We start from the raw sequence: 27,535 nt of genomic DNA on the forward strand, positions 1-27,535 counted from the left end.
ATTCAAAGTGTATTTCCAAATACATGAATATGTTCAACTTCTTGTCTTTTCAAATAAAATATATCTGAATACTTTGAATGTATGTGAAAGTAATAGAGATATTTGAAATAGCATTAGAACCCAGGTCCGTAACACACTCTTCAAAGGTCTTCATGTTACATCCCCACTTCAAAATAAAGGAGAGCCGCACACTCTAGGAGCTCAGATGCAAAAATGTAATTACCAACGTTTCGACAGCCATCAGGGTATAATCACAAACACTGCGGGATAACTCATTTATATAGTGTCAAAAGACACACAGTAGACTTTGATCTGAAGCCATTCTTGTGATTATTGTGACTTTGCCATTGTAATTGTTTGTAAGCTTGTGTAGTATAAAATGAATCTATGATCGTATGCTATCCATTTGGTTTTTGTATGCTGTTCTTTGTATGCCATTTTAACATTTGAGAATTAACCAATGCTATTAGGCCACTCTTGGCCATGATTACCGACACCTGTGTGTCTTTTGACACTATATAAACGAGTCCTCCCGCAGTGTTTGTGATTATACCCTGATGAAGACAGCTTGACTGTCAAAACGTTGGATATTACATTTTTGCATCTGAGCTCCTAGAGTGTGCGGCTCTCCTTTATTTTTACGTTTTCTACTCCGCTAGCCAGCACCTCGCCTACATAGGTGTGCGTTTCTTTTTCTTCTACATCCCCACTTCAACCTTCCGCTGAGCGCCCTAGTACTAATATTTATTGTGTATCTTATTCTCTCGACACAATTTTGCATGTTAAAGGAACGGTGGGTTAGAAGAACCCATGGCTAGAACACAAATCCTTTCATGCCCCTGCGCATACCACCTGGAGGGGGCTTAAATTAAGGTGGGCCAATCTGAAATCAATGCCCATTTTCTCAAAATGTACCATTAAAGTAGCCATCAATTGCACACTTGTGACCACCCATAACGAGATATAGCCAATATTGTCAATCAATACAGCCTGCTTCCCATATACCCACCCACGTCCTCCGACCAGGTAAGTCTGATTAGTCACAATGGGTGCTGCACATCGCTAGTGGATAAGGAGCATTCACCACCCCCACCCCATTACAATGGAAAGTATTCACCACCCCCACCCCATTACCCCATGGGAGACCAGATGCTGCTGGAAGTGGTATTGGAGGGCCAGTAGGAGGCACTCTTTCCTCTGGTCTAATAAAATATCCCAATCCCCCAGGGCAGTGATTGGGGACACTGCCCTGTGTGTAGGGTGCCATCTTTCGGATGGGACGTTAAACGGGTGTCCTGACTCTCTGAGGTCATTAAAGATCCCATGGCACTTATCGTAAGAGTAGGGGTGTTAACCCCGGTGTCCTGGCTAAATTCCCAATCTGGCCCTCAAACCATCATGGTCACCTAATACATTTACATTTACGTCATTTAGCAGACGCTCTTATCCAGAGCGACTTACAAATTGGAAAGTTCATACATATTCATCCTGGTCCCCCCGTGGGTATTGAACCCTGGTCCCCCCGTGGGAATTGAACCCACAACCCTGGCGTTGCAAGCGCCATGCTCTACCAACTGAGCCACACGGGACCAGTTTAATCCCCAGTTTACAATTGGCTCATTCATCCCCCTCCTCTCCCCTGTAACTATTCCCCAGGTCGTTGCTGCAAATGAGAACGTGTTCTCAGTCAACTTACCTGGTAAAATAACGGTAAAAAAAAATAAAAAAAATAAATTACAATGGAAAGTATTCACCACCCCCACCCCATTACAATGGAAAGTATTCACCACCCCCACCCCATTACAATGGAAAGTATTCACCACCCCCACCCCATTACAATGGAAAGTATTCACCCCCCCCACCCCATTACAATGGAAAGTATTCACCACCCCCACCCCATTACAATGGAAAGTATTCACCACCCCCACCCCATTACAATGGAAAGTATTCACCACCCCCACCCCATTACAATGGAAAGTATTCACCCCCCCCACCCCATTACAATGGAAAGTATTTACCACCCCCACCCCATTACAATGGAAAGTATTCACCACCCCCACCCCATTACAATGGAAAGTATTCACCCCCCCCACCCCATTACAATGGAAAGTATTCACCACCCCCATTACAAATGAAAGTATTTTGAACACAGGATAAGCACCACACAGATACAACATCCAACCATAGGTGGAGTTGGGCTTCCTGTGTGGGAACAGTGGTAAGTGGTTAATGCCATAGACCTACGGGGGTTCACTTAAAGGGCCAATCCGCAGTTGAAATAATAACAAAGTGTTGTCCCCATCACTTTTCCGGTAACAAGCTGGTGGATGGGGCTGGAGAAATGTAATCACTCTCAAATACATAGATAGAGCTATGGATGCAAGGACTGACCATCCATGATAAACTACGTTACAAAAAGTATGTGGACACCTGCTTTTCGAACATTTCATTCCAAAATCATTGTCATTATTAATATGGAGTTGGTCCCCCATTTGCTGCTATAACAGCCTCCACTCTTCTGGGAAGGCTTTCTACTAGATGTTGGAACATTGCTGCGGGGACATGCTTCCATTCAGCCACAAGAGCATTAGTGAGGTCAGGGACTGATGTTGGGCGATTAGGCCTGGCTCTCAGTCGGCGTACCAATTATTGGTCACATACACATGGTTAGCAGATGTTATTGTGAGTGTAGCGAAGCACAGAATACTCTAGAGTGTCATTGTATTCTGTAGCGTTAAGATTTTCCTTCACTGGAACTAAAGGGTCTAGCCCAAACCATGAAAAACAGCCCCGTACCATTATTCCTTCTCCCCCAAACTTTACAGTTGGCACTATGCTTAGTGGCAGGTAACAGTCTGGCATTCACCAAACCAAGATTTGTCTGTTGGACTGCCAGATGGTGAAGCGTGATGCATTGTTCCACTGCTCCAGAGTCAAACGGCGGCGAGCTTTACACCATTCCAGCCAATGCCTGCTCAACCTTGGAAACCCATTTCATGAAGCTCCCGACTAACAGTTCTTGTGCTGACAATGCTTCCAGAGGCAGTTTGGAACTTGGTAGTGCAGAAGCACACCATCCCAACAGTGAAGCACAGGGGTGGCAGCATCATGTTGTGGGGGTGCTTTGCTGCAGGAGAGACTGGTGCACTTCACAAAATAGATGGCATCATGAGGCAGGAAAATTATGTGGATAAATTGAAGCAACATCTCAAGACATCAGTCAGGAAGATAAAGCTTGGTCGCAAATGGGTCTTCCAAATGGACAATGACCTCAAGCATACTTCCAAAGTTGTGGCAAAATGGCTTAAGGACAACAAAGTCAAGGTATTAGAGTGGCCATCACAAAGCCCTGACCTCAATCCCATAGAAAATGTGTGGGCAGAACTGAAAAAGTGTGTGCGAGCAAGGAGGCCTGTAACCTTACTCAGTTACACCAGCTCTGTCAAGAGAAATGGGCAAAAATTCCCCCAACTTATTCTGGGAAGCTTGTGGAAGGCTACCCGAAATGTTTGACCCAAGTTAAAGAATTTAAAGGCAATGCTACCAAATACTAATTGAGTGTATGTAAACTTCTGACCCACTGGGAATGTGATGAAAGAAATAAAAGCTGAAATAAATTATTCTCTCTACCATTATTCTGACATTTCACATTCTTAAAATAAAGTGGTGATCCTAGCTTGGATTAAATGTCAGGAATTGTGAAAAACTGAGTTTAAATGTATTTGGCTAAGGTGTATACAAACTTCCAAATTCAACTGTATATAGTGTATAAAAAAATGATAGTTTTAACCATGTTTTGAGGCTGTATAGTGTTTGTTTACATTGACTTTGTTAACAAACATTTGAGTAAAACATTTGTGGACCATACTCACAAACTTTTGCTTCGACCCGAGGTTTATACCTGTGGTCTGTGGCTAGATGCTAGCTTTTCTCATAGGCCAACCTGGCACCATTAGCCACTACACGGAGGACAACCAGCAGAGCACATAATTATATCTGTTAACAGAATAATAGATACATTTACCAACAGGGTAGGTTAGGTTACTTCCTTAATTTGATCCATTAGAGTTACATGTCCAACATTGTAATCAATAACGTAACTAATGTAATCTGATTACTTTCAGTTACTTTTAGATGACTTGCCCCTTACGAGGCATTAGAAGAAAAGAAAAAGGAATGTTACCAATTCAACAACATCTATTGCAGGATAAATCAATGTTAGAGTTTACATAGCTGGCCATAAACGGATGTTGCATTTTATGGGTTATGTAGGCTTCTTACCCATTACTTTCTCTTCAATACAGATAATAACCTTGAGACAACTCTGTGCTGCCTGGTCTCCACCAACTCCACCACCTGGAGCCAGCAGATTGTGTGGGTGGAATTCGCACGCAACTCCCTTCCTTGCTCTGCCATGGGCCTATCGCCCTTTGAATGTTCCCTGGGTTATCAGCCCCCTCTCTTCCCCGAGCAGGAGGAAGAGGTCGGCGTACCTTCTGCCCAGATGTTTGTCTGCCACTGTCGTCGTACCTGGAGGAGAGCCCGATCGGCCCTCCTCAAGACCACCTCCAGGTATCGACAACAAGTGGATCGCCATCAGACCCCGGCTCCCCGGTATCATCTCGGGCAGAAGGCATGGCTATCCACCCGGGATCTGCCCCTCCGGGTGGAATCCCACAAACTCTCCCCACGGTTTATTGGCCCGTTTCCCATCTCTAAAATTATTAGTCCCTCTGCTGTTCGTCTTCTGTTGCCCCGTGCCTTTCGTATACACCCCACCTTTCATGTGTCCCTTGTTAAACCCATGTCTCACAGCCCTTTGTCTCCTGTTTGTCAAGTCAACCAGCGTTTTTTTGCATCAGCTCCTGCTTTTCCCCAGTCTCTCTTTTCTCGTCCTCCTGGTTTTAACCCTTGCCTGTCCTGACCCTGAGCTCGCCTGACCACTTTGCCTGTCCTGACCCTGAGCCCGCCTGCCTGACCACTCTGCCTGCCCCTGACCCTGCTTGCCGTCCAGTACCTTTGCCCCGTCTCTGGATTACCAACCTTTTCCATGACCTGACCCATAGGCTACCTGCCAGTACCTTTGCCCCTGTTGCTGTAATAAATATTGTTACTTCGACACGATCTGCATCTGGGTCTTACCTCATCCTGATAGAAATATGACTTACACTCATCCTCTTGCTTAAAAACTGAAGAAACTAAGAAAGATAAACAGCTCAAGCAAAAACCGTCTAACCTATAGACCTCTTTCTAGTAGACAACACACTGACGTAACATACAGATGCCACTTCTCTTGGCTGCAGTAAGAAAGCCATCGCCATCTACTCCCATTCAATAGAGCCTAGATTTACACTTTTATTACATCTAAACAAAAGCACTTTTTGGGGTTCTTATACACTTACAATGATGTTTTGATTCTTGCTTGAACAGTCGTTAACATTATATTTGGTTGTGATCTTTGCAAAATAACTATTTTGGATGCAGCAGTTGTTAGCTAAAATTCTAACGCTCATTGGTATAGGCTGTAGCAAAAGCTAGCCGAAGAGCCGTTTTACTGGTACAATGCAACAAGTACAATGCAGTTGATCAAATGGCAAAGGAAAATATATGCAAGGTGATCAACTGAGGCCAAAGCTGCAACTTGATCTCATAGTTTCAAATCAGGATTTGACGTAATGTGGATGAACGTCAAATTTTGACCCATTAATTCCGCATTGTTACAGGGTTCATTCCGTGACTAACTTGTTTCTTGACACCCATTCTGAATCTGACTGCAGCTCTTAGTTAAGTGTTGCAGTGATTTCACTTGCTGTGGAAGATAATGTGTGGAGTCATCAGCATACATGGACACACTGGCTTTACTCAGTGGCAGGTCATTAGTAAAGATTGAAAACAGTAAAGGGGTCTAGACAGCTGCCCTGGGAAATGCCTGACTCTACCTTGATGATGTTGGAGAGGCTTCCATTAAAGAACACCCTCTGTGTTCTGTTAGACAGGTAACTCTCCATCCACAATATAGCAGGGGATGTAAAGCAACAGATTATGATCAATAATGTCAAAAGATGCACTGAAGTCTTAACAAAACAGCTTCCATAATCTTTTTATTATAAATGTATCTCATCCAATCATCAGTAATTTGTGTAAGTGCCGTCCGTACATGTTGAATGCCCTTCTCTATAACCGTGCTGAAAATCTGTTGTTCATTTGTTTACTCAAAGGTTGATAAGGCAGCTGAGCCAGTAAAGAGTGCTTTGCTATTCTTGGCCTGAGGACACACACGTTCCTGTAGGCTTAGGTGCCTCCTTAAATAGGGGTATGGTGGCTCCTTCAATATGTGTAGGAGTTCTGGATGATGATGTCTCTGAAGAAGGGGAACCAGTCTCTGCACAAGCAGACGAAGTAGATGTATCCAGGGTAAAATGACTCCTTCTGGTGGGTGGCCCCGGCCTTGATGATGTGGAGGGCAGCATCGCTGGCTGGGTAGGCCGTCATGTTGGTATATCCTCTGGAGGTGGCATAGAACAATGTAAAGACATGCTGCCTGCAGGGTGTTTGTAAATGCTTTAATCAGGACTCCATCTGAAATGGCCTATTCCCTATATAGTGCAGTACTAGGTGCAATTTCAAATGCACACCAGGTTATCTCAATGGTTTGAATAAAGGTTGCATAATAAAATAACGACACATTGGTAAGACCTACATGATACCTACTGTAATGTTTTACCTTAACTCCCCATTACACTTTAACTAAGACCTACTATAAATGCAGCAGTTACTGAACCACCAGAAATATATACCATTACACAATCACTCAATACAACTCATTCATGTTATGTTTCTTACGTGACCAGTCATTCAACATCACAAGTACAACCAGTCTTGATGTCATGAATCTATTTGGAAGAGATGAGAGTTGTAGAATACAAATCTCTTATTCTGTTGAAAACCCAAGTGTAAATGGCTCCTGTGACTAACCTGATTTTGTCCATGGCTGAGTCTGTGTCTATCAGGCCCAGTGTGGTGATGGTCAGAGACACATTGCTGCGCTGCATGGCTAGCTCATGCTGCATGGAACCAAAGAAACCGTTCACTGCAAACTTGGTGGCCGCGTAGGGCCCCACAAAAGGAGTGGTTATCTTACCTGTAGAGGAGAGGGAAGAGAAAGGTTGTGAGTTCACACAGTATCCACAGTGCTTGTCTGAGTACTTCAGACTGAGAAGAACAGGATTTTAAATTGTATTCCCCCTATAAGGATTACTAGTGCAGTTGCATCTGTATAAGACTGTATGTGTATAAGACTGTATGTGTATAAGACTGTATGTGTATAAGACTGTATGTGTATAAGACTGTATGTGTATAAGACTGTATGTGTATAAGACTGTATGTGTATAAGACTGTATGTGTATAAGACTGTATGTGTATAAGACTGTATGTGTATAAGACTGTATGTGTATAAGACTGTATGTGTATAAGACTGCAACTGTATAAGACTGCAACTGTATAAGACTGCAACTGTATAAGACTGCAACTGTATAAGACTGCAACTGTATAATATTATCTGTATGAGACTGTATCTGTATAAGACTATATGTATAAGACTGTCTGTATAAGACTATATGTAACAGTTTAACTTTACGTCCGTCCCCTCGCCCATACCCGGGCGCGAACCAGGGACCCTCTGCACACATCAACAACAGTCACCCACGAAGCATCGTTTCCCATCGCTCCACAAAAGCCGCGGCCCTTGCAGAGCAAAGAGAACCACTACTTCTAGGTTATTAGAGGAAGTGAAGTAACTGACTGAAAGGCTGCTAGCGTGCACCACCGCTAACTAGCTAGCCATTTCACATCCGTTACACTCACGCCCCTTTCGACCTCCTTTTCCGCAGCAACCAGTGATCCGGGTAAACAGCATCAATGTAACAGTATAACTTTATGGCGTCCCCTCGCCCCGACCCGGGCGCGAACCAGGGACCCTCTGCACACATCATCAACAACAATCACCCACGAAGCATCGTTACCCATCGCTCCACAAAAGCCGCAGCCCTTGCAGAGCAAGGGGAACCACTACTTCAAGGTTTCAGCGCAAGTGACGTAACTGACTGAAAGGCTGCTAGCGCGCACCACCGCTAACTAGCTAGCCATTTCACATCCGTTACATACAGTGGGGCAAAAAAGTATTTAGTCAGCCACCAGTTGTGCAAGTTCTCCCACTTAAAAAGATGAGAGAGGCCTGTAATTTTCATCATAGGTACACTTCAACTATGACAGACAAAACGAGAATTTTTTTTCCAGAAAATCACATTGTAGGATTTTTAATGAATTTATTTGCAAATTATGGTGGAAAATAAGTATTTGGTCACCTACAAACAAGCAAGATTTCTGGCTCTCAGAGACCTGTAACTTCTTCTTTAAGAGGCTCCTCTGTCCTCCACTCGTTACCTGTATTAATGGCACCTGTTTGAACTTGTTATCAGTATAAAAGACACCTGTCCACTACCTCAAACAGTCACACTCCAAACTCCACTATGGCCAAGAACAAAGAGCTGTCAAAGGACACCAGAAACAAAATTGTAGACCTGCACCAGGCTGGGAAGACTGAATCTGCAATAGGTAAGCAGCTTGGTTTGAAGAAATCAACTGTGGGAGCAATTATTAGGAAATGGAAGACATACAAGACCACTGATAATCTCCCTCGATCTGGGGCTCCACGCAAGATCTCACCCTGTAGGGTCAAAATGATCACAAGAACGGTGAGCAAAAATCCCAGAACCACACGGGGGGGACCTAGTGAATGACCTGCAGAGAGCTGGGACCAAAGTAACAAAGCCTACCATCAGTAACACACTACGCCGCCAGGGACTCAAATCCTGCAGTGCCAGACGTGTCCCCCTGCTTAAGCCAGTACATGTCCAGGCCCGTCTGAAGTTTGCTAGAGAGCATTTGGATGATCCAGAAGAAGATTGGGAGAATGTCACATGGTCAGATGAAACCAAAATATAACTTTTTGGTAAAAACTCAACTCGTCGTGTTTGGAGGACAAAGAATGCTGAGTTGCATCCAAAGAACACCATACCTACTGTGAAGCATGGGGGTGGAAACATCATGCTTTGGGGCTGTTTTTCTGCAAAGGGACTAGGACGACTGATCCGTGTAAAGGAAAGAATGAATGGGGCCATGTATCGTGAGATTTTGAGTGAAAACCTCCTATCAGCAAGGGCATTGAAGATGAAACGTGGCTGGGTCTTTCAGCATGACAATGATCCCAAACACACCGCCCGGGCAACGAAGGAGTGGCTTCGTAAGAAGCATTTCAAGGTCCTGGAGTGGCCTAGCCAGTCTTCAGATCTCAACCCCATAGAAAATCTTTGGAGGGAGTTGAAAGTCTGTGTTGCCCAGCAACAGCCCCAAAACATCACTGCTCTAGAGGAGATCTGCATGGAGGAATGGGCCAAAATACCAGCAACAGTGTGTGAAAACCTTGTGAAGACTTACAGAAAACATTTGACCTCTGTCATTGCCAACAAAGGGTATATAACAAAGTATTGAAATACACTTTTGTTATTGACCAAATACTTATTTTCCACCATAATTTGCAAATAAATTCATTAAAAATCCTACAATGTGATTTTCTGAATTTTTTTTCTCATTTTGTCTGTCATAGTTGAAGTGTACCTATGATGAAAATTACAGGCCTCTCATCTTTTTAAGTGGTAGAACTTGAACAATTGGTGGCTGACTAAATACTTTTTTGCCCCACTGTATATGTATAAGACTATCCATATAAGACTGTATTTGTTTAATGCTATCTGTGTAAGACTGTATCTGTGTAAGACTGTATCTGTGTAAGACTGTATCTGTGTAAGACTGTATCTGTGTAAGACTGTATCTGTGTAAGACTGTATCTGTGTAAGACTGTATCTGTGTAAGACTATCTATATAAAACTATATCTGTATAAGACTATCTGTATAATACTATATCTGTATAAGACTATCTATATAAGACTATTTTTTAAGACTATTGGTATAATACTATCTGTGTAAATCTGTATTGTATAAGGCTGTGTGATGTGTACTCACCCAACAGAGATGACACTACGATCATAGACCCTGCACTCTGCTCCAGTACTGGCAAAGCTGCTGAAGCCATGTTCACATAGCTGAGGAAATTCAACTTTGGAAGACAACACATTAAAAACTACACTCATTGAATGACCTTGTCTCGCTTGGCCAGACACAAGACTTGAATTATAGCCTAATATGAAGAAGAAGAAAACAAAAGCGTACCTGCATCAGTTCCCTGACGTGATCCCCATCTCCGTTCCACATGGCGAATGGGGTGGATCCAATGTGATTTAGAACCAGGATGTCAAGACCTCCTGCGAAAAAGAGAAACAGATACTAGTGTGCCTTATGAATCTCTAACATAACATAATAAATACTCACAATATGACTGAATGTATTCTTAGTGATCAGTCCTTACCCAGTTGTTCGACAGCCATCCTCACCACTCTCTCTGGGTCTGAGGACTGGGACATGTCCCCTGTCACATACAGAGCCTTCTGGGCCCCCAGGCTTGTGCAGTTCGCTGCCACCTACAGGACAGAGGGAGCAATGACACACTGGTACAGAGGCTGTCACTATCTATCTGGTCATCATGAGACAGTAGAAAGGATAGAAGTTGATAGACAGACAGACAGACAGACAGACAGACAGACAGACAGACAGACAGAGAAACCGACACAGATAGATCCTCAAACCTTCTGTAACGCGTACTCCCTCCTGGCCGTGATGACGATCTGGGCGCCCATCTTGGCATAGTGGTATGCCACCTGTTCTCCGATGCCTGTGCTAGCCCCAGTCACCAGCACCCTGGCATTACGAACAGATTCTGAGGGGAAGGACAGACAGACAGACAGGCAGTCAGTCAGGCTGCGTGGGGTGAGAAAGAATACTGACGGAGAAGGAAGATCACATGATCACAGTGACTAAAATAAAATAGTGGTGTTTTAAGGTTAAACACAAATTTAAAATACTTAATCGTAAAATACTTAATTGTCATCATGATCATCACATACTATTAAATACTGAACAAAAATATAAATGCAACATGTAAAGCGTTGGTCCTGTTTCATGAGCTGAAATACATGTATATTGTTGGTCCCCTGTTTCATGACCTGAAATACATGTATATTGTTGGTCCCCTGTTTCATGAGCTGAAATACATGTATATTGTTGGTCCCCTGTTTCATGAGCTGAAATACATGTATATTGTTGGTCCCCTGTTTCATGAGCTGAAATACATGTATATTGTTGGTCCCCTGTTTCATGAGCTGAAATACATGTATATTGTTGGTCCCATGTTTCATGAGCTGAAATACATGTATATTGTTGGTCCCCTGTTTCATGAGCTGAAATACATGTATATTGTTGGTCCCCTGTTTCATGAGCTGAAATACATGTATATTGTTGGTCCCCTGTTTCATGAGCTGAAATACATGTATATTGTTGGTCCCATGTTTCATGAGCTGAAATACATGTATATTGTTGGTCCCATGTTTCATGAGCTGAAATACATGTATATTGTTGGTCCCATGTTTCATGAGCTGAAATACATGTATATTGTTGGTCCCCTGTTTCATGACCTGAAATACATGTATATTGTTGTTCCCATGTTTCATGAGCTGAAATACATGTATATTGTTGGTCCCCTGTTTCATGAGCTGAAATACATGTATATTGTTGGTCCCATGTTTCATGAGCTGAAATACATGTATATTGTTGGTCCCCTGTTTCATGACCTGAAATACATGTATATTGTTGGTCCCATGTTTCATGAGCTGAAATACATGTATATTGTTGGTCCCCTGTTTCATGAGCTGAAATGCATGTATATTGTTGGTCCCATGTTTCATGAGCTGAAATGCATGTATATTGTTGGTCCCCTGTTTCATGAGCTGAAATACATGTATATTGTTGGTCCCCTGTTTCATGAGCTGAAATACATGTATATTGTTGGTCCCCTGTTTCATGAGCTGAAATACATGTATATTGTTGGTCCCATGTTTCATGAGCTGAAATACATGTATATTGTTGGTCCCCTGTTTCATGAGCTGAAATACATGTATATTGTTGGTCCCCTGTTTCATGAGCTGAAATACATGTATATTGTTGGTCCCCTGTTTCATGAGCTGAAATACATGTATATTGTTGGTCCCATGTTTCATGAGCTGAAATACATGTATATTGTTGGTCCCATGTTTCATGAGCTGAAATACATGTATATTGTTGGTCCCCTGTTTCATGAGCTGAAATACATGTAAAAGTGTTGGTCCCATGTTTCATGTGCTGAAATAAAAGATCCCAGAAATGTTCTATACGCACAAAAAGCTTATTTCTCTCAAATGTTGTGGACAAATTTGTTTACAACCCTGCTAGTAAGCATTTTTCTTTTGCCAAGATAATCCATCCACCTGACAGGTGTGGCATATCAAGAAGCTGATTAAACAGCATGATCATTACACAGGTGTAACTTGTGCTTGGGACAATAAAAGGCAACTCTAAAATGTGCAGTTGTCACAACACAATGCCACAGATGTCTCAAGTTTTGAGGGTGCGTGCAATTGGCATGCTGACTCCAGGATTGTTCACCAGAGCTGTTGCCAGAGAATTGAATGTTCATTACTCTACCACAAGCCGCCTCAAACATTGTTTTAGAGAGTTTGGAAGTACGTCCAACCAGCGTTGTGTGGGTGAGTGGTTTGTTGATGTCAACATTGTGAGCACAGTGCCCCATGGTGGCGGTGGAGTCATGGTGTGGGCAGGAATAAGGTACGGACAATGAGCACAAAAGCATTTTATCGATGGCAATTTGAATGCACAGAAAAAGCGTGACGAGATCCCGAGGCCCGTTGTGAGGCCCATTTTTTAAGATATCTGTGATCAACAGAATCATATCTGTTTTCCCAGTCATGTGAAATCCATAGATTAGGGCCTAATTCATTTCAATTGATTTAATTCCTCATATGAACTATAACTCAGTAAAATCTTTGAAAGTGTTGCATGTTGCGTTTATATTATTTTCAGTATACTTACTACTTTTTAGCTAATTTGCAACTACTTAGCAAATTAGCTAACCCTCTAACCTAACTCCTAACCCTAGCTTTAACCTTAACTCTAACCTTAATCCCTAGCCTAGCTAATGTTAGCCACCTAGCTAACATTAGTGTTGCCGACTAGCCACCAAGCTAACATTAGTGTTGCCGACTAGCCACCAAGCTAACATTAGCCACAACAAATTGGAATTCATAACATATCATACGTATGGCAAATTCATAACATAATGTATGAACTGTGATTCGCAAAACATATCATACGAATTGTAATTCGGAACATATTCCAAATGGATGATGGACATTCAGAAATTAATAGATACCATACCAAACGTAGCATATCATACTAATTTGAGTGTCCCGGATATTTATTTACTATGTTATGTCTACCCCTGAGTCTAGGTTGCACTACTATCATAGCACAGCACACTGTGTATGCTGGAACATTGGTAACATTGTGGGAGGCAAGCCGTCTGGAGAGACTATGTATGGACTGATTACATAACAGGGAATAAATACATAGCTGCACCGGGGATGGTCAAAGTTACTTATGTTGATATCAAGGTAAGATATGAAAAATTAAGATAACATTTGTCATATCAAGAACTTGGGACTATAAAGGTTATCTGCAAAAAGATGAGGAGTTCATTGGCTTTAAAGTACCGAACCCTCATTGGTTGAAATGGTGTCAGAAATGTTATCTCGTATTCTTTTTAACTTAACATGAATTGGGGTATTTAGAGTTGTATATAGGTAGAGAATATGGTACAGAACAAGGCTATGTCAATAACTCAATTTGCAATTAGAACTTTCTAGTCCCAAATTCTCAATGACAAATTAAGATTAGAAATGAAGTGTTATACTGTTACACATTAAGTTTAAATATGATCCATACGTTGTAGATCCTGACCATATTTCACACTCAGTTATGTCTGCCCTAAAATGGACAGATCTGCCCCATAGCCACATCTGCAAACACTTCAAATCTACCAAGTCTCCACAGTCCAGTCTAGCCCTGTCCAATCCAGTCTAGATATTCTAATGGGTATCTGCAGTCATTAAGTGACTAATGTCCATTGTGGATTGAAACTGTTCAAGAACTCGGGTTAAATTGAATTGACAAAGTGAGTGGTGTCCCATTTGATGTCATCAAAGTTGTTTTCTGATTATATTGTAAATGATGACAAGTTAAATCTAGTGCATTAAATCTTAATTTAGTTTAAAAACTTGAAATGGAAAAGGCTAATAGAACACTGGGAAATGAAAATTACATTTCCTGGATGTGGGAAATCTAAACAAACAAGAACCTTAAATGAGCTAAAAAGGTGTGTTCTTGCCCGCTATAATCACCATTCTGTTGATGGCATGCCCCCATAGCTTGGACCTTAAACTTTTGTTTGTACTCCACCATTATTGGGTGTAGGGGTCCTGCCTTCCAGCCCATTTTATTATATATTTCTTGCCCGCTATAATCATCATTCTATTGCTGGCACGGCCCCATTGCTTGGGCCTTAAATTTTCATTTGTACTCATCACTATTAGTAGGTGTCGGGGTCCTGTCTACAGGCCCCTTTGTTTATTGATTTCTTGCCCGCTATAAATCACCATTCTAATACTGGCACATCCCCTTATATACGCAGCCACTGTCTCGGCCCTGAGCCCCACGCCGAGGGGAAGGAAGAGACCGGAGAGTCGCAGTCTCGCGCCGTTTACCCACGCTTCATCTTCCTACTTCGCTCGATCTATATTCTACTGTGGCCCTCTGGTCGACGTCTGCCTGTCCTATGGAGCACTGTTGTCTGCCTGTCCTATGGAGCACTGTTATCTGCCTGTCCTATGGAGCACTGTTGTCTGCCTGTCCTATGGAGCACTGTTATCTGCCTGTCCAATGGAGCACTGTTATCTGCCTGTCCTATGGAGCACTGTTGTCTGCCTGTCCTATGGAGCAATGTTTGAGGACTCACCTGGATCAAATGTGTCCCTCCAGAGGACTGCCATCAGGCAAACGGCAAAAATTAAAAACACGGTCTTCATCGGGACCTGCATAACAATGTTGACTTCTATTCAGTGCCGCAGGTGATGCTCAGGTAAGACACGTGACTTTAATTGGTAAAACAATTTCGTGCCTGTGCCAATATCCTACTTCATCGAACTGTAAAAACAAAACGGTCCCGTAAGGTTATTCTAAAACTCCATCAAGTTCTGTAAAGCATGCTATGATCACAATGCTGCAAGCCACGGACAAAGTGGTTCTTGCCTTCCACCTCATACATTTTGTAGCCCTAGCCTAATGCTTGTCTTACCTTAAAGGGGCAGCGACACTTGGACGCCAGCCATGTAAATTGGCATATACAGTTGACGTCTGAAGTTTACATACACCTTAGCCAAATACATTTAAATTCAGTTTTTCACAGTTCCTGACATTTAATCCTAGTAAAAATTCCCTGTCTTAGGTCAGTTAGGATCACCACTTCATTTTAAGAATGTGAAATGTCAGAATAATAGTAGAGAGAATGATTTCAGCTTTTATTTATTTCATCACATACCCAGTGGGTCAGAAGTTCACAAACACTCAAATAGTATTTAGTAGCATTGCCTTTACATTGTTTAACTTTGGTCAAACGTGTCGGGTCGCCTTCCACAATAAATTGGGTGAATTTTGGCCTATTACTCCTGACAGAGATGGTGTAACTGAGTCACGCTTGTAGGCCTCCTTGCTCGCACACGCTTTTTCAGTTCTGCCCACACATCTTCTATAGGATTGAGGTCAGGGCTTTGTGATGGCCACTCCAATACCTTGACTTTGTTGTCCTTAAGCCATTTTGACACAACTTTGGAAGTATGCTCATTGTCCATTTGGAAGACCCATTTGAAACCAAGCTTTAACTTCCTGACTGATGTCTTGAGATGCTGCTTTAGTATATCTACATAATTTTGCTCCCTCGTGATGCCATCTATTTTGTGAAGCGCACCAGTCCCTCCTGCAGCAAAGCACCCCAACAACATGATGCTACCACACCTGTGCTTCACAGTTGGGATGGAGTTCTTCGGCTTGCAAGCCTCCCCCTTTTTCCTCCAGACCAGAGGATATTTCTCCAAAAAGTACGATCTTTGTCCCCATGTGCAGTTGCAAACCGTAGTCTGGCGCTTTTATGGTGGATTTGGAGCAGTGCCTTCTTCCTTGCTGCTATAGCCTTTCAGGTTATATCGATATAGGACTCGTTTTACTGTGGATATAAATACTTTTGTACCTGTTTCCTCCAGCATCTTCAGGTCCTTTGCTGTTGTTCTGGGATTGATTTGCACTTTTCTCACCAAAGTACATTCATCTCTAGAAGACAGAACGCGTCTCCTTCCTGGGCGGTATGACGGCTGCGTGGTCCCATGGTGTTTATACTTGCGTACTATTGTTTGTACAGATGAACGTGGTACCTTCAGTCGTTTGGAAATTGCTCCCAAGGATGAGCCAGACTTGTGGAAGTCCACACATTTTTTTCTGATGTCTTGGCTGATTTTTTTTCCCCCCCCCATGATGTCAAGCAAAGAGGCACTGAGTTTGAAGGTAGGCCTTGAAATACATCCACAGGTACACCTCCAGTTGACTCAAATGATGTCAATTAGCCTATCAGCGCTTATAAAGCCATGACATAATTTTCTGGAATTTTCCAAGCTGTTTAAAGGCAGTCAACTTAGTGTATGTAAACTTCTGACCCACTTGAATTGTGATACAGTGAATTATAGGTGAAATAATCTGCCTGTAAAACAATTGTTGGAAAAATGACTTGTGTCATGCACAAAGTAGATGTCCTAACCGACTTGACAAAACTATAGTTTGTTAACAAGAAATTTATGGAGTGGTTGAAAAATGAGTTTTAATGACTCCAACTTAAGTGTATGTAAACTTCCGACTCCAAATGTATACAGTACCAGTAAAAACTTTGTTACACCTACTCATTGAAGAGTTTTTCTTTATTTTTACTATTTTCTACATTGCAGAATAATAGTGAAGACATCAAAACTATGAAATAACACAAATGGAATCATGTAGTAACCAAAAATGTGTTACACAAATCAAAATATATTTTATATTTGAGATTCTTCAAAGTAGGCACCCTTTGCCTTGATGACAACTTTGCGCACTCTTGGCATTCTCTCAACCAGCTTCATGAGGTAGTCACCTGGAATGCATTTTAATTAACAGGTGTGCCTTGTTAAGTTAATTTGTGGAATTTCTTTCCTTCTTAATGCATTTGAGCCAATCATTTGTGTTGTGACAAGGTAGGGGTGTTATACAGAAGATAACCCTATTTGGTAAAAGACCAAATCCATATTATGGCAAGAACAGCTCAAATAAGCAAATAGAAATGACAGTCCACCATTATTTTATTTTAAGACATGAAGGTCAGTCAATTCGGAAAATTTCAAGAACTTTCAAAGTTTCTTCAAGTGCAGTCACAAAAACTATCAGGTGCTATGATGAAACTGGCACTCATGAGGACCGACACAGGAAAGGAAGTCCCAGAGTTACCTCAGCTGCAGAGGATAGGTTCATTAGAGTTACCAGCCTCAGAAATTGCAGTCCAAATAAATGCTTCACAGAGTTCATCAGACACATCTCAACATCCACTGTTCAGATGAGACTGCGTGAATCAGGCCTTCATGGTCAAATTGCTACAAATAAAACACTACTAAAGGACCAATAATAAGAAGAGACTTGCTTGGGCCAAGAAACATGAGCAATGGACATTAGACTGGTGGAAATCTGTCCTTTGGTCTGATGAGTCCAAATTTGAGATTTTTGGTTCCAACCGCCGTGTCTTTGTGAGATGCAGAGTAGGTGAACGGATGATCTCCGTTCCCACTGTGAAGCATAGAAGAGGAGGTGTGACACTGTCTGTGATTTATTTAAAATTCAAGGCACACTTAACCAGCATGGCTACCATAGCATTCTGCAGCGATACACCATCCCATCTCATTTGCGCTTTGGGGGACTATCATTTGCTTTTCAAAAGGACAATGACCCAACACACCTCTAGGCTGTGTAAGGGCTATTTCACCAAGAAGGAGAGTGATGGAGTGCAGCATCAGATGACCTGGCCTCCACGGTCACCCGACCTCAACCCAATTGAGATGGTTTGGGATGAGTTGGACCGAAGTGAAGGAAAAGCAGCCAACAAGTCCTCAGCATGTGGGAACTCCTTCAAGAATGTTGGAAAAGCATTCCAGGTGAAGCTGGTTGAGAGAATGCCAAGATTGTGCAAAGTTATCATCAAGGCAAGGGTACCTACTTTGAAGAATATAAAATATATTTTGATTTGATTAACTTTTTTGGTTACTACATGGTTCCATAAGTGTTATTTCATAGTTTGATGTCTCCACTATTATTCTACAATGTAAAAAATAGTAACAAAAACCCCCCCAAAAACCTTGAATGAGTAGGTGTGTCCAAACTTTTGACTGGTACTGCATGTATAATTATTTTTTAATGTCAGATAGGCAAATACACAATGTAATTGTATGCCCTCTTCCTTATACTCATTCTACTTCTCCCGCTCACCATATTCTCATGCACAGGAATATGGGAGATATGCTATGTACCAGGAGCTGGGAACACACACCTTGTGAAAAAAATATCTCTTTTATTATCCATGATAGTGTTGTTACACAAACAGACAAAACGGAGAATTGAACACTTGTAAGCTTACTAAATAATCAACTTTTGTAGAAAGCAGCAAAATAACATGGTAAATATATTTCCTCTGAATCTCGACAGTCCTGTAAACTTGCAAACTACACAATAAAGCACCGTAACAACGAAGGAGAGGGAGGAGAGAAAATTCTGATATTTTCCCAAACAGAGCTTTTGAATACCACTGACTGTCTGATGGGCATGATGAAATAATTAATGGTTTTAATACCTAGCAAACACTGTGAGAATGACAGAGCAGAACACAAGAGAGGAGGACAATAAGTTTCCACATTTATGTAGAATTTAAGATCTAAATTAAGTGGCATTTTGAGGTAACATTACTTTTAACCTAAATTGAATTATTTAGGGCCTTCTAGGCATTGTAAAATGTTATCTCTCTGGCAAAATGCCACTACTGGTAGGGAATCTTCACCGGTCAGAGATTTAAAGATAAAAGGTCTTTATCTTTGTTCAACTTCTCTCAACAATTGCTAGTTTCAAAAGTCAATTTCAACATCAACCTTTTTAGTGTGGATAAATAGCCCCATTAAAACATATGTGAAGCTTTACAAAAGCATTCACATAAGGGACATTTTTACACCTTAATTTCTGAGGTGAACAAAGAACAAAAACTAAGCTAGAAACATGAAACGGTTTTATTACCTTTTATGTTTAATTCCTTACTGGAAAAAAAGGTTTAAATGCTAAGTAAACCTGGCCACTAGTGGGGAAAAATAATGAACCAACAATGGCTGCAATCGCGAAATAAAGCATTATTCAACATCAAACAGGAAGAGCAAATAATACCAAAGCATCTTTGCAGTATTTTTAAAAATGCGTCACACATTACAGGTATTTACAAAAAGTAAGTACAGTTACAGTCATGACGGTCTAACAACATGACAGAAATATTTGATTATTCAACCATGACTAAGGGTTGATTGTAATCCAAAATGTCTTAAACATGACTCTCTGAATTTATGAAACTAGTAGCTAAGTCAAATAATTCCTCTCAAATTAAAATGTCAGCTTAGCTGGTGTGGGTGGTTCTGAAACATGAGCAGGCAAATCTTGGCAATTGTTTATAATTTCTATTAAATAACATTATTTTCTTGCACTATTCAAGCAACACATTTGAACATTAACATAGGTCATTTTCACTGATAATATCTACTTCCTTAGCCAAACAAAACACTAATTCTATTGTCCATAGTAACCAAGTCATCAACCATCAGTTGGGAATACATTGTATCAAAGCTTTTGCCCTGGTACAAAGTTCATATCCATGTTTTATTTCAGAATATATAAATAAAAATGATAGCTAAATATGTTTTAAAATAAGTTGCACATAGAGATAAGAAAAATAAAACATTGCTGCTTCATCTCTTGTTTCTTAAAGTAACTGTCGAGTGAAAATGTAACTTTAAAAAAAGTTAATATTCTGTTAAGCCAAATAATGTTGTTGACTCGTCCTATACTCATGTGGCCAAAGCATAAATTGGAGAAAAATAAACACTTCAAAAACCCCACCTCAAACTTGTATCTAAAACAGACAGTTTAAAAACTGCTTGCTATTTCCTTATAGAGTATGATGTCATACTCCTGAGGAGGATGAGCTGTCCAATCAGCGGCCTACTCGCATAAAAATCTGTGATGACCAGTATACGCCAACACCATTATGTTGTTGGGGTACGCACACACCATTCAAATACAGAAAAGCTGCTTTTTAACATACTTAATTACTTTTTTTTGGAAGGAAAACTATTTTACTCATATTGTAAGTAATTAATTGTCATATTTCATCGAAATCTGGAAAAGTTTGACAGTTACTTTAAATGAAAAATAAATAGATGTAAGCTTTGAACTGTTTACAAAAGCCTAGTCGATCTAAGTAACAGATTTCACACTTTTAGCAAACTTCTGACCTTGGTAGTCCTTCTCCCATTAGATGAGACAAGGCAGGGAACATGTCCACAATAATGACAGTAAGTGTCATGTTTGCAGAGTTTCATTTCAATTCAGGGGAGGTATTCAAATTGCATTGATGAATTAAGCTTCTCAATATTTCAATTTGGTAAATACTGAATTTTGAACTCACTTCCTTGACTGAGTTGAAATGAGAGTCGACCTCAAGGTGGTTTTGACCGAGTCGAATTTGTATTCTAGGTGGTTTTGACCGAGTCGAATTTGTATTCTAGGTGGTTTTGACCGAGTCGAATTTGTATTCTAGGTGGTTTTGACCGAGTCGAATTTGTATTCTAGGTGGTTTTGACCGAGTCGAATTTGTATTCTAGGTGGTTTTGACCGAGTCGAATTTGTATTCTAGGTGGTTTTGACCGAGTCGAATTTGTATTCTAGGTGGTTTTGACCGAGTCGAATTTGTATTCTAGGTGGTTTTGACCGAGTCGAATTTGTATTCTAGGTGGTTTTGACCGAGTCGAATTTGTATTCTAGGTGGTTTTGACCGAGTCGAATTTGTATTCTAGGTGGTTTTGACCGAGTCGAATTTGTATTCTAGGTGGTTTTGACCGAGTCGAATTTGTATTCTAGGTGGTTTTGACCGAGTCGAATTTGTATTCTAGGTGGTTTTGACCGAGTCGAATTTGTATTCTAGGTGGTTTTGACCGAGTCGAATTTGTATTCTAGGTGGTTTTGACCGAGTCGAATTTGTATTCTAGGTGGTTTTGACCGAGTCGAATTTGTATTCTAGGTGGTTTTGACCGAGTCGAATTTGTATTCTAGGTGGTTTTGACCGAGTCGAATTTGTATTCTAGGTGGTTTTGACCGAGTCGAATTTGTATTCTAGGTGGTTTTGACCGAGTCGAATTTGTATTCTAGGTGGTTTTGACCGAGTCGAATTTGTATTCTAGGTGGTTTTGACCGAGTCGAATTTGTATTCTAGGTGGTTTTGACCGAGTCGAATTTGTATTCTAGGTGGTTTTGACCGAGTCGAATTTGTATTCTAGGTGGTTTTGACCGAGTCGAATTTGTATTCTAGGTGGTTTTGACCGAGTCGAATTTGTATTCTAGGTGGTTTTGACCGAGTCGAATTTGTATTCTAGGTGGTTTTGACCGAGTCGAATTTGTATTCTAGGTGGTTTTGACCGAGTCGAATTTGTATTCTAGGTGGTTTTGACCGAGTCGAATTTGTATTCTAGGTGGTTTTGACCGAGTCGAATTTGTATTCTAGGTGGTTTTGACCGAGTCGAATTTGTATTCTAGGTGGTTTTGACCGAGTCGAATTTGTATTCTAGGTGGTTTTGACCGAGTCGAATTTGTATTCTAGGTGGTTTTGACCGAGTCGAATTTGTATTCTAGGTGGTTTTGACCGAGTCGAATTTGTATTCTAGGTGGTTTTGACCGAGTCGAGTTGTATTCTAGGTGGTTTTGACCAGGTCATAAACGTGGATGTGGAAGTCGTCGTCGTATTTGATGTAGTAGACGGAGGGTTTGGCGGGAACCTGGTAGATAACCAGCCCAGTCCTCTTCACGCCCTTATCAGTGACGTACTCCACCTGCTTACCCACAAGGCTCTCCGTCTCCTCGCCTGGCTTCCTGTCCGCAGGCAGCAGGTGTTTGTTCTCTGGGAAACGAGGGAAAAAATAGAGGAGGAAAAAAAATAGATATGCATATGGTGTCTGCCGTTTTACTTCACATACCAGAACAAATACTTCCTCCTCTTTCAGGTCCTCTACTCAGCAGCTAGCCACGTAAGACGTGTTCCAGTTCTCATGCTCTCAACAGACTACAACCATTTCACCCAGTAGCCTCATAAGCCATTCATGACCTGATTTTGAGTTGTCTTTCTGGATGTATACTGATCCCCAGCAGCATCTGCCCAGCATAATCAGACGTGTGTATATCTCTTCTGTATATCTTTTCCTTCGCTTTACATGTCAAACCTGCCTTTCATTCAGCTTTACAACAATTACTTCATCCGATAGTACTGTGGACATGGCTCCCTCCCTGGCCATCCACATACTGTGCTGTATGTCCCCATTTCAACTGCTATATGCAGTGAAGACCATTTCTATTTCTTCTTATGGAGATAAGATATGTGTGGGTTAAAGTCTTTACAATGACCTTAATTAATGTTAAACTAGGTTTACAAACTCCTTTACTAATGTTAAACTAGGTTTCCTTTGTGTCAGCACTAACCATTGCAACAGACCTGTGATTTGTATCAGACCCTCTGTCGCGTCATCTTCTAAAGGTGAAGATAATTATATGGAGTAAATAAAAGTCCTCTTCTAAAGGTTAACATAATTATATGGAGTAAATAAGTCCTCTTCTAAAGGTGAAGATAATTATATGGAGTAAATAAAAGTCCTCTTCTAAAGGTTAACATAATTATATGGAGTAAATAAAAGTCCTCTTCTAAAGGTTAAGATAATTATATGGAGTAAATAAAATACTTTCTCACCAGCTTCAGGCAGGATGCGGAGGTCTCCGTCCTTATAGTCGTCCCAGAGCTGGTACATGTAGAGCACAGGGTCCTTCTCATAGGTGATGTAGTACCAGTTGGTCATGACTGGGGCGCGAGAGAGCACCATGCCCCGCCACTCATTCTTCTCACCGTCCTCCTTCTCAAACAGGTGCTCCACAGCCTTGCCCACCAGCTCTGGCGCATCGTGGGGCACCTTGATCTTGTTGTTTACTATGGAGGTAAAGAGAAGGACTTATAGTTTTGAAAAACACTAAAATAGCAGCCTGGTCAAGAATACGGAACACTGCGCTCACTTTTGGTTTCAGATTATTTCATTTAACTAGGCAAGTCAGTTAAGAACAAATGAGGGCCTACCCCGGCCAAACCCGGACGACACAGGGCCAATTGTGCGCCACCCTATGGGACTCCCAATCACAGCCAGATGTAATACATCCTGGATTCGAACCAGGGACTGTAGTGACGTCTCTTGCACTGAGAAGCAGTGCCTTAGACCGCTGCGCCACTCAGGAGCCCCAAAACAGAACGTGAGCTGGTTCCACCAGGCGACTAAAATAGTTATTTAACTTAGACTGAGAGAATTGCTCTTTTTGTGTACTTTGGGGGCGAGAGGTAACATGGGATAACAAATACTCCATTTAAAAAAGAAAAACAGCCCTAGGCCCTTTCGATCTGAATGGATAGGTGTATAGGTCCAATCATATACAATTCTTCTACATTGACACATATACAGTACAAGCTAGGTGCTGGGATTGAATAAAATGATCTTGCATCGAGTTGACAACACCTTTATCTTGTAGTTTGCTGTACAGGAGATTACAATTAGCAATGTGCGGAAAGGTCACACGATAACGAAAAGGTAGGTCATTAACCTATGGATAAGGAGAGCAATGGGGATAATGGTATGCAGGCTTTTATTTACAATTAGGCCTTGATAAGATTAATCTGTTGTGTACATACTGACCTGGAACAAAGACCAGCACACACTGTTCTTTTGTGTTTTGTACATATTTGCTTGGTGGTCATTCCAGGTCGAGAATTTCTTCTCTCATTACCAACATGCTTAAATCAAAGCTTCAACATACTCAAACAGTAGGTGAACCCACCGACTTTCTCTGTTAAAACCTGCAGGTTGGACACCCGCTCGTCTTTGAACAGCTCGATGCCATAGACGCAGTCGAAGCCGTCGTATTTGACCATGTACAGGGAGGTGTTGACGGTGAGGCGCTCCAGCACTGTGCCTTTCCACTTGGTCAGGTTGCCCTTCTCCCTCCAATTGTGCTCAATCCGCAGGCCCAGCAGGTTGTTAGCGTCTGGGGTCGACGACAGAGACAAACCCGAACTCTCACTCAGCTCGCCGCTGCTACGCTTTCTGAGAGAAGAATATAGGTGTAAAATAGTTAAAGCAAAACAGGAAATACCCAAAACAGTACTCAATTATCAGTGAAATACCCAAAACAGTACTCAAATACCAGTGAAATACCCAAAACAGTACTCAAATACCAGTGAAATAACCAAGAACAGGTGTTTCAACCTACCTGCCCCTTTTCTTGGACATATTTCCAGAAATTCACACAATCCTGTGGGCAGAGAGCAAAGAGAGTGTATTATTTCAATGCAAAACCTCAAATAATGTAGCAAAAGGCAGGGCAGGGCAGCGAACCCAGGTCGCTGGCTCACATAGTGAGGATCGCTATGTTGCACCCTCAGAAGGGAAAGGTGCGTCCCTATGCCCTCGACAACTCAGCCCCCTAACACTTCTGTGCCGTAAATTCACAAACACCATCCCACTTCTGACACCAGTGTAGCGAACGGCAGGGCAGGGGAAGCGAGCCCGGGTCACTGGCGTAAAAGGCATACACCCTGCAAATCGTGCCAATAGAGTTCACCCACTTAGTGGGAATAATAATGTGGCTCATATACCAAGGACCTCTACCATAATCTCAATCTGGAGAAACTAACTTGATACAATTGTATTAAAGTGTAGGCTAATTATGAATTAGCATTTCACTAGGCTATATTGATAACACATGGACTGTGTCACGGGGTAGAAATTCCTATCTTCAAATGACAAATGTTAGATGGCACATTTATCTGGAGACATGCAATCTGCAAATCATAACAAGATAACCTGTTACAGTGTATCATATAATGAATTATGGCTACGCAAGCAATAAACCCACACCCACCAGTGTACAAGTACTGGCGAGGATGGGTTATTTTACCCAGGTAGCCCTAGTTTCCCGCGAGTATACCACAGGCAGCCAAATTCTGATATTTTTCGAACTAATTGGTGTTATGACCAATTAAATCAGCTCTAAAAGCATCTGATGTGATTGGTCAAAAGACCAATTAGTGGCAAAAAATATCATAATTGGGCTGCCTGTGTAAACGCAGATTAAGTAGCCCTACCGGATGTCAACAAACAATGTCGCCCTCTCCCTCACTGCATAACCTCCTTCAACTGCTGCCTGTGCAATTGTCTGTGAAATCATGTCATGTCTCTAATGTAATTTTGCGGCGGACCACGTTTCGTAAGATTGCAGCAATTTGATATTTTTGGACAAGCCAGAGATATTCCTGACTACATCAAGGTGTAAGCAAGCCTGTAAGCAGAGGTGTAGGCCTAGCCTTTCACATGCACGATTACGTTCAGATGTTGACAATTGCTTTTCAAAGACGCGCGTGCCTATTTGCGCAAAGCGAAACCAATAATAGAACATTCAACGTCATGTAATCATGTGCGGTAATTTTGTGCCGTAACACTGACCACTGGTATACAGTAAAACGACCAACTGTGTTAGCGTTTGCATTACAATAAATAACGTAGACAAAATTGACACACTGGAGGCCTTGAAATGCATTATAATGTAGTGCAGTAACACGATTATCAAAGTAGAAAGCATATTTAGACAAAGAGAGTTACCTGGCCCCTATTTTCATATCTACTTCCCTCTGCTGAGCAGAATCCGCCTCATGAAGGCTACAATGAAACAGTCTGACTACGGGAACTACAACTACCAAGATAGGTTTATGACTAAACTCTGTAAAAGTGTTGTCCTTCGCACAGGCCGCTGGGGGTTGGTGTACTTCACGTTACCCACCCCATTAAAGCCATTACAATAAATTGGGTTGTGTAACTCACAAAGGAGCAAAAACGGTCTTTAGTGGAGCTGTACCTTGTGGCTTTGGCAAGCAATTAAATATTCAGTGTGTAGGCCTGTCTATTTCAGGAAAACTGAATTAACATAAAAAGTATCCATTTTGTTTTGCCTATCCGGTAGTAAGCTTGTCGGCCAAGCGTGTGTAGGTTGAACTACATTTCCCACAATGCAATACATATCACGGATTGCGTTGGGGAAATTCCTTTACAGCTGCACTATGACATGTATTTTTTCCCTTAGCCCATACTTTCTTTGTCATGTTATTCTACTGTGGGCCATATGAATAGCTATGCCTGCTTTAGAAAATAGATGTTTACATAGTCTAGACCTACAATGTGTGAGTACTTCTGTAGAATGGATGCATTGCATGTTTATATTTATATCAAATTATATAATATTGGCTACTAATAATAATATGTTAGCAATTATAAAATGGATCAATGTTGAATCAAGGCTTGGAAGTGGTGGTGTGAATGAGTCAACCAGGTGTTATTTGCAAGAAGGTGGAGGCACACAACACACACAACACACACACACACACACACACACACACACACACACACACACACAGCCTCAGGAAGTAGTTGGATGGGGGGGGGGGGTGTATGAAGACACTGCTAATAGCTAAAACAGGCCTAGTAAAGGACTAGTGCAATACTTTAGTATTTTTTTCAAACTACATGTATTTGAGTGTTTACCAGCATTTGTAACTTTGGTCTGATAATAATCTGTACAAAACAGTTAATCTGATAATACTTGTGGAATATGAAAATACTTGCTTCATATGTTTTCCAGTTTCTTGAAATACTTTGAAAATGCAACTTATTTCTATGTGAAAACTGAAATGGTCTTTTAATTCCTTTTCCATAGATGCTGTTATCCAGAGCAATTTACAGTAGTGAGTGCATACCTTTTCTATACTGGTCCCTCATGGGAATCAAACCCACACCCCTAACATTGCAAGCGCCATGCTCTACCAACTGGGCCACATCATGTCATCACAAACCACTTGATGCCTCAATGTACTCAATTGCTGTATTGGTCATTGTTTTTCTATCATAGTGACAAAAAGTCTACTGGTACAAACCTAGATGACCAGCTTACAGTGTAAGGAGGGTAAATTAAT

General features: G+C 41.4%; 2 protein-coding genes across 2 annotated transcripts; both read right to left on the reverse strand.

The window, feature by feature from the left end:
* Positions 1 to 6,088: 6,088 nt before the first annotated feature.
* Positions 6,089 to 15,377, reverse strand: hsd11b1lb (hydroxysteroid (11-beta) dehydrogenase 1-like b). Its single transcript, XM_055866632.1, has 7 exons — positions 15,077 to 15,377; positions 10,761 to 10,891; positions 10,484 to 10,595; positions 10,288 to 10,379; positions 10,081 to 10,174; positions 6,976 to 7,141; positions 6,089 to 6,505 (listed from the first exon to the last, which is right to left on the reverse strand). Exons 1-7 carry the CDS (start codon positions 15,156 to 15,158, stop codon positions 6,328 to 6,330), a joined length of 855 nt encoding a protein of 284 aa, XP_055722607.1. The 5' UTR covers positions 15,159 to 15,377; the 3' UTR covers positions 6,089 to 6,327.
* A 5,553-nt stretch (positions 15,378 to 20,930) lies between these two features.
* On the reverse strand, positions 20,931 to 26,280 carry LOC129813960 (spindlin-W-like). Its single transcript, XM_055866633.1, has 5 exons — positions 26,172 to 26,280; positions 24,784 to 24,825; positions 24,352 to 24,617; positions 23,225 to 23,458; positions 20,931 to 22,384 (listed from the first exon to the last, which is right to left on the reverse strand). Exons 2-5 carry the CDS (start codon positions 24,801 to 24,803, stop codon positions 22,179 to 22,181), a joined length of 726 nt encoding a protein of 241 aa, XP_055722608.1. The 5' UTR covers positions 24,804 to 24,825; positions 26,172 to 26,280; the 3' UTR covers positions 20,931 to 22,178.
* Between the last annotated feature and the right edge of the window lie 1,255 nt (positions 26,281 to 27,535).

The sequence above is a fragment of the Salvelinus fontinalis genome, chromosome 17 (genome assembly GCF_029448725.1).
Source record: "Salvelinus fontinalis isolate EN_2023a chromosome 17, ASM2944872v1, whole genome shotgun sequence".
Lineage (NCBI taxonomy): Eukaryota > Metazoa > Chordata > Actinopteri > Salmoniformes > Salmonidae > Salvelinus > Salvelinus fontinalis.

Coding starts and splice junctions, on each gene's coding strand:
- hsd11b1lb (XM_055866632.1), bottom strand. CDS start 15,158: ATGCAGGTCCCGATGAAGACCGTGTTTTTAATTTTTGCCGTTTGCCTG. Junction 10,892..15,076: donor GAGGGACACATTTGATCCAG/GTGAGTCCTCAA, acceptor CCTTCCCCTCAG/AATCTGTTCGTAATGCCAGG. Junction 10,596..10,760: donor GGGAGTACGCGTTACAGAAG/GTTTGAGGATCT, acceptor TCTGTCCTGTAG/GTGGCAGCGAACTGCACAAG.
- LOC129813960 (XM_055866633.1), bottom strand. CDS start 24,803: ATGTCCAAGAAAAGGGGCAG. Junction 24,618..24,783: donor ATGTCCAAGAAAAGGGGCAG/GTAGGTTGAAAC, acceptor TTCTTCTCTCAG/AAAGCGTAGCAGCGGCGAGC. Junction 22,385..23,224: donor CCGCATCCTGCCTGAAGCTG/GTGAGAAAGTAT, acceptor CTCGTTTCCCAG/AGAACAAACACCTGCTGCCT.